This window comes from Poecilia reticulata, chromosome 2 (genome assembly GCF_904066995.2).
Source record: "Poecilia reticulata chromosome 2, P_reticulata-male-v2, whole genome shotgun sequence".
Taxonomy (NCBI): Eukaryota; Metazoa; Chordata; class Actinopteri; order Cyprinodontiformes; family Poeciliidae; genus Poecilia; species Poecilia reticulata.
In genome coordinates this window covers 39976066-39983787 of record NC_088831.1, presented here as the reverse complement: position 1 = coordinate 39983787, position 7722 = coordinate 39976066, and the positions used below count along the sequence as shown (strand labels likewise).

General features: G+C 35.4%; 1 protein-coding gene across 1 annotated transcript; it reads left to right on the top strand.

The window, feature by feature from the left end:
• Positions 1-618: 618 nt before the first annotated feature.
• Positions 619-6998, top strand: agr1 (anterior gradient 1). The gene is made up of 8 exons (XM_008402245.3): positions 619-722; positions 3400-3512; positions 3658-3721; positions 3952-4004; positions 4972-5048; positions 5295-5358; positions 5975-6058; positions 6665-6998. The coding sequence occupies exons 1-8, from the start codon at positions 712-714 to the stop codon at positions 6712-6714; spliced, it is 516 nt and encodes a 171-aa protein (XP_008400467.1). The 5' UTR covers positions 619-711; the 3' UTR covers positions 6715-6998.
• The last annotated feature ends 724 nt before the right edge of the window (positions 6999-7722 follow it).

Genomic DNA, 7722 nt, shown 5'->3' with positions numbered 1-7722 from the left:
ATTGCAAACTACTTACTTTATTATATAATCAAATATGATCATTAAAGAAGTTGCATTAATTTCCTTTCATAATAAACTTTCATGAGTTTCTTTATGTTAAAACCTTAGAACAAAACTACAATTTGTTTTTCTTTCATATAAAAATCTAAACATATTTCATGATGCAGATATTACAAAAATAATACATTTTGCTTAGCTGGACCAAAGCCAAAAATAAGTCTTCCGGTTGTAATCCTTATCTGTTTCTGACAATTATAGGAAACCTTTGGCCCTTACTTTGACTTTATGGTTTGCTGAAGTTCATTTTAATTTCCCACCCTTCCTGTTACAGTAAAGTGGGGTTGTGAGCTAAACCTGACCTAGCTATGCTTGTGTATTTTACTCTGATATTCAGAGGCATTGTTGGTTGGACTCATTAACTGCAAGTTGTTCAGGTTGTGTGGCTGCAAAACCAGCTCACATCATCACCTCTCCACCACCGAGCTTAACTGTTGGTATGCTGTGTTTGGTTTATTCTGAACATTCGACTAAGGATTTATGGGTGTGTTTGTGTGTGTGTGCGCACACATATAATAGCTTCTTAGTGAGTAACATTTTCTCTTTGTTTCATAGTCATTTCAAACCATTGTATATACCTGTTTGGCAAGTTCCACTAAAAGAAAACTGACAAAAGGGAAGTCATTGAGGCGAGCAAGCACAGACTCTTGCTTCATGCTGTCAAGGTAAGACATCCACCATCTACAGGAGACAAGAATAGTAGAATTTTGAGTTGTTTTTTTCTGTGAAAACATTCATGTTGTCTTTTAGAACATGAAAAGCTGATTAAAAGATTGTTGGATTTGTAAAGAATTTGCACAGTTATGGCTGTACTTGTTAATTTCTGACCTCAGCTTAGATGGGGCTTTTTTGGCAACAAAAAAGCAATAATAAATTACTGAGAAGTAGATTTCTACGTGAATCATCATTTGTGACGCAAATCACGATTTCTCCATTTTGAATGTTGAAAAGGAAGCAATTGTGATGTGCACAAGAGTGCTCTACAAGGAAATTGTTAACACAGGAGTAAGGGAAGATGTTTATTACATCCACTTTCAGGAAACACTTCAAAAATGTTTAAAATTGCTGCTCTTTTTACCACATGAATTCCAGGGATGTCTTACTTGTTTAGTGATTCAATATTGAATATCTTTGAAGTTAATCCTCAACAAGGTGTGTGATTGCAATTTCTTAAAACTAGTCTTTCTTCTCTGACGTGTACAACACTGACACTTGGTAGCATTGCTAGCCATTTGGATGCACTGAATACAAATGCTTTGTGTTGCTCACCACCCTGGATTTTTACAATAATTTTGAATTAGTCTGAGTCCATTTCCCTCTACTTAGCACTGGAAAATTAAGACTCACCAAAAAAATTTGTGGGATTGAAATGAGGAAATAAGGGTAATCTAATGAATGAAATGTAACAACAAAGCGTGTGACTCATTGAATACTGTTAGAATAAGACTTATCTTTATGCTGTTTTCACATGTAGTTTTTGTTTGAAGCAAACCCTCCAAAACAACAAAAAGCTTCTGACTTCACAGAGGTAGCTGACCTCATAAAATCATGACAAAAGTCATTTTCTTGAGAAAGATTCATTAGAAAGAATTTATTACAATGTTTTTTTCTGAATTGCTTTGCTGCATTTTTTCAGATCAAATTAAAATACACACAACTCAAACATCCACAACGCTTGGTCCTTTATGCTTACCGTAGGAGTTTCTACATTTCAGATCACTTAGGACCTGCATCATTTGCTTCCATAAATTATCTGCTGTTTTATGATATCATTTGTTTATGTCAGTCAAAATGGACTATGACAGTGAGCTGAGCAGAATAGTCATTCTCTCTAAAACTAATTATCCCCATGTTATTGTCATTACAAACATAAATGTTGAACTTGTTCTCAAGATCTGTTGATTTTATGCATTTCTTTTTCTTATTATTCCTTAAAGATGTCAGCAATTCCAAAGGATGTTTCTTACGTTTGTTTTATTTGAATCCATACTTTGCTATTGTACAATGTTGTGAACAAATTAGAATTGCAGACAGCATATGGAGTAAAATTGTGAAGTATGTTTTTTAGTGTCTGATACTTCTTTGCCAATGGTTGTGATAAAAGAGCCTCTTGTTGTCTTGAGCATTTTCAGGTAGTGTCAACCAGATCTGGCTTCCTTACATTAGAAAACACTTCTAGAGTGAATAATCCTAAACGTGGTGTCAGCACTTTTTATAGCGATGAAACTGACACTTTCATTGGTATGACTATGAGGTTTTTAGGAATTAACTTTCCATTACAACCTTTGCAAGTATCAATCATCAAAGTCTTCAGAACTTCACATTATTCTAGAACACAGGTGTCAAACTCAAGGCCCGGGGGCCAAATCTGGCCCGCCGCAGCTTTTTATGTGGCCCTCTGGACTCCAAATTACATCAATACGTCCTTCCAGTTTTTCACAAATCTGCAAAAATCACACAAAATCAACAAATTTCCAAATTTTTTCCTGATTTTACTGCTAATTTTCTCAAAATTGGTCAAAAACGTTGAATTTGTAACCGATACGACGAGTGATAGAGTCACATTTGACATCATACATTAGCGTAAATATTGTAAAAAACATAATGATTACAAATATTTCTTAATATTCACCACAAAATCTGTCATTTTGATTGCAAAAATAAACACTAAAATAATCACAAATCCCAGAGGAACAGCTATTTATTGATATTTTAACAGTTTTATTGGTTTTATCAATAGATTCTGGTGCAACCGGCCCTTTAAGAACATTCAGATTTTTGATTGGCCCAAAATAAAAATGAGTTTGACACCACTGTTCTAGAATGACAGGCTTTACCACTGCGTTCAAAGAAAATCCTCTTTGAAGAACAGACGTAACAAACTGGACATGGGATCATTTCTCATGTTTTCACTGCATAATATTCTCCATATTTGTTATCAGTTCTAAGCACTTTAGCGTTGGTATTTTCCACACTGGTTGTTCATTTTCCACCTGATATGGAAAATGAACCAACGATAATTCAAGGCGTGTGCGTTCAATCTGGCACGCGCTCAACTCCTGCTTACCTGTCAAACCTGAAATGTGTAAACTCAGAAGGTTCAGATTGAGCTAAATGAACAAACCACACGGTGGAGGATTCTTCCTTTCATTGAATAAAATTGTTACTTTTGTATTTGATTTATTAACAAGCTTTCTACACCTTTCTTGTTATCGGAATTACTATAATTGCAATAATTTGTAAGGTTCTTGGTGCCCTATGCTCAGTGCGTCATGCGCGTGGGCGGACACGCCACACCTGACACTCATGTTAAACAGGCGATTTTTGCTGTGGTTTCCTCAGAGGTCGGGGAGCGATGCTTCGCTGGGTGGTGCTTGCTTTGTTCATCAGCCTCTGTGCCATTGCTGAGGCACAGAACAAAAAGGCGAAGACTGCGACTCCGCCCCCGTCAAGAGGTGAAGTTCAGTTTGAGCAGATTGATTTCATCACGAGACTGAATTAAAGTCTAAAATTTGCTGATTTGGAAATACTCTGTTAAAGTTTTTGCAGACTTACTTATTGGCAACATCTTAATTTTTTTTTTCTTTTCTTCTTCTTCAGGATGGGGGAAAAATATTAAATGGGTCAAAAGTTATGAAGAGGGCCTGGCAGAAAGTGCCAAGAGGTAGGACTTTGAACCCATTCTTCAATTGCTTGATAAGATTATCTTCTTTTCAATGTTGCTTTTTTTTTTCTTATCACACACAGGTAAACAGTTGGCTTTATAAAACAATTAATCATGTAAAATTTGCAACTGCACCTCAATTTGTCAATAGATTAATTGCATTTACACCCTCAGTGTGCTTACTGTGCTGAAGAACCCACTGAGTTGATTCACTGGTTTTATTTTCGCAGTCAGAAACCACTGATGGTCATTCATCATCTAGACAACTGCCCACACAGTAAAGGTACTGTAGAACTTTGGTTTAGTTCAATGAAAAAAATAAATAAATTACACGTATAGATGCAGATCTGCACACCCTCTGTTATTGTGGCTACTTTGACTTCACGGGGAGTTCAGCTTGTGTCCCTGATTCCCTGCAGTGTCGGTAATGAAGTGTGTTGGATTTCTAGTCATAAATCACTCAGTTGGTTTTCTGGAGGCGAGCTCGGTAGAAGTCTCAACAACAGAGCAGAGCTGGCTCTCAGTTTTGTTCTTTGAACTACGCTTCTATTGGCATCCTTAATCCTACGTTAAGATAGAAACACCAGATTTTGTTGTACAAAGTACTGACAGACCTACCAGGAAAGCTTTCAGTCTTCTGTAACTGTTTCTCCTAATGGAGAGAAAGGGCTTTGAGGAATTTCTTTCTCTTGATTGTCCAGAGACTTGGGTCCTCTACTGTATTTTCTTCATCTCATCTCAGTATTTTGTAAAGGATTTAGGACTAAGGACTGAGATCTCTATGAAAGAAGGTTGATTTTATGTCAAATGAGCCATTTCTATGTTAATTTGTCCATTTTTTGGATCATTATCCTACTAAAAGACCCAGTCATGACCTCATTTTCAGTTTTCTAGCTGAATTGAGCGGACTTTTATTTAGAATCTCCTTAGATGCCCTAGATTTTAACAAAGTTCCCAGAAACACAGATTTCTCACAGCACTGTAACATGTTAATTGGTTGTGCATACCCATAAATCTGGGCATTGCACAATTAATTCAGGGTTTTCTTTTTTACACATCTTTACCAGGAATGCCCAAAAGCGTGTAGAGCACTGTACATTTAAATTCAACTGTCATACATTTACATTTATAGGTTAGTGTATTTTAAAAAATGTTCTGTAAAATGTGGATTTTATTTATTGTTATTTTTGTCATTACTATCATATCATATCCAGTTAAATTTCTCAGACTAAATCTAATTATTTTAACAGCTCTGAAGGGGGCATTTGTTGCTCATAAATCCATCCAGAAAATGGCCAAGGATGACTTCATCATGCTTAACCTGGTGGTAAGTAAAACATTATACGTACTCTAAGGAGAAATGATGTTGTATAAAAAATATCATTGGTCATGACACTTCTAGATATGTTATTATTAATGCGAAATTTTGGAAAATCTATTCAGATTAGTGTTAATGTTTATTTAGGTACGTACTGTAAGCGCAATGGCTTCACGCTCTATTTTGGCTCTGTGTAAATTAACACATTTATTATTGGCGGTTATTATAATTGTTGTGATTATTGTTCTTCTACAGGAGGAAACCGGGGACAAGCATCTGGCTCCTGATGGCTATTATGTTCCCAGAATCCTCTTTGTTGGTAAATACTCCCATCAATTATTATAATATGAATCAGTGATGTTAATTGCAGCTCTGAGAAAATTAGAAGTAAACATCAGAGAGGGATTTTATGCCTAATTAAATATGATCATAACACAGAGTGCATGATTGTCAGTGAGAAGAATACATTATATCCATTTTAAGTTGTTTTGATATTTTATGGATAAATTCTGGGGGAAAATGTTTCCTTTTACTTTTTTCCCCACAACCAAAATGTTGGATAAAACTGGATTTGCAAATGCAGAAATCCTCTGAGTGGCTCTGACATATTCATGCTTCAGTGCGTAGTCTGCAAAGATATTTCAATTTCAATGTATACATCAACATCTTACTAAAATATTTGAGACTTTAACAATTTAAGTGGCTTTTAGTCTTGCTTCCAACTTAAAACACTTTAAAACATTAAGAGAACCAATCAAAAAGTACGTTTATAGTATTTTATCCCAGTCTTTTAGCAAAATTACCATATTATTATATATTATTATATATTATTACCATGTTCTTCTAACTGCAGTTCTAAGCTATTTATCAAAAGAAAACAGAGGTCACATAAACCAGGCCTGTATCTTTAGCTGATCATTTGTGTCATTCTGCAGATCCGTCTCACACTGTGCGCGCAGATATTGTGGGGAAATTCGGAGACCGCCTCTACACCTACGGCCCGGATGACATGGAGCTCTGTGAGTGGCTGTTAGCTCTCACTTTGACACTGCTTGGTGTTGTTTAATAGGGCAAAAACATGCAAGGAGAATCCCTATGTCCAATCTGTCAAGTAATCTTTACATGGACACCATGCAGGTTGAAATATTATGAGATAACTGTTTAGGCAAAAACTTTGAGTGTATATTTTGCTTTTTCAAATTACACAGGAAAATGTTAAAATCATATTCTTTGTTGTCCAAAGGAATCCACATGTAGATATTTCGCTGTAGTAGCTTGAACTTAAGTGAAAGTGGGCGATTGATAGTAAAGACTCCAGAAAAAAACTTATAAATTTTTTTCCAAGGGTTGTTAAAAAGGAATAAAAAGTGATGCAATAGTTTAGTTCAGAGTGGCAATGTTGAGAAAACTATTTCACACTCAAACTGGCTGGAGTTAGCTGTTCATTGACATTGTGTTTTAACAAACCAAACCTCCTGTTGAAAGGGTGCAGTCTCCAATAAATGTGGATTATTACAAACTGTTACACAGCAGATGTAGCTGCAGCTTGAATTAATGAACTGCCCTGTTGGCAGCTCAGTATCGGAGCTCTGATGTTTTTGTTCCTGTCCTCTGTTCTTTGGCAGTGGCAGCAAACATGAAGAAAGTCAAACTCCTGCTGCACAATGAACTCTGACGCAGCTCCGCTTCTACCAGGTGGATGCTCCTGCAGAAAGACCAGCACTTGAACTGTTACACGGTCTTTTAGAGCTCACTTAAACCAACACTAAGGAGAAGCAATGGTTATTTTATTCATGCATTTGTAATATTTCGGTTGCTGTTCTGCAGTAGTACTTTTTTATGTCGAAAAATGGCTGCATACCTCAGAAAAAAGTGGAAAAACAACTTCAAATGTCAAGTTCTGTGCAATGTGTTGTTGTGTCTTTAACCACGTTGAAATAAATGCAATTTGAATCGAAAGCTTCAACTTTATTTTATTTACTCGCATTGAAATCTTAAAATTTTATTTTTTAAGGGTTGTTAATAAAAGAAAAAGGCACATTTACAGCATTTAAAGCTCTGAGAGTTTATAAGTGAAACTAAAACTGAAATAGGAGTTAGTAAAGATTAATAAAATATCTTTAGCTTCATTTTGATAATAACAAGGAAACAATGAATTCTCACTTCACGGAATCTAGAAAACAGATTTTAGTTTTATGGATATTGGCATTTCTCCAACACTAGGTGGCAGTGTGATATAGCTGGTTAAAGTAGATAATATGAAGACATTTTAGAGATCGAATGCTTTCAATGTAATATTAACAAAAATCAAAAGAACGCTATAAGTTTCACTCAGTTTTAATAGGTAAAACCTTAATGCAGATCAGAGCTCTGCAACCTGCAGCTCTGGAGCCACATGTGGTTCTTGAGAAGCTTGACCAAAAATGCTAACAAATTTAATGTTTAAAATGCAAATGTACCATAATTAGTAAAAGCTTGGTTTAACATTTCCATGCATAATATTTCTTTAAAGAATGACACTAACAGGATATTTTTATGAAGACATTTCTTTTGTCTATTGCCTTTGTGACTCCAAGCAAATTGTGTTTACCTGGAATGAAAGCAAAAATGTCTCTTAGGCTTGTAAATGTTGCTGATCTCTGGTTCAAATGAATTGCAAACATGACAGTTTAGGTTTAGAAAA

Coding starts and splice junctions, on each gene's coding strand:
- agr1 (XM_008402245.3), top strand. Junction 3,722..3,951: donor CTGGCAGAAAGTGCCAAGAG/GTAGGACTTTGA, acceptor TTATTTTCGCAG/TCAGAAACCACTGATGGTCA. Junction 6,059..6,664: donor CCCGGATGACATGGAGCTCT/GTGAGTGGCTGT, acceptor GTTCTTTGGCAG/TGGCAGCAAACATGAAGAAA.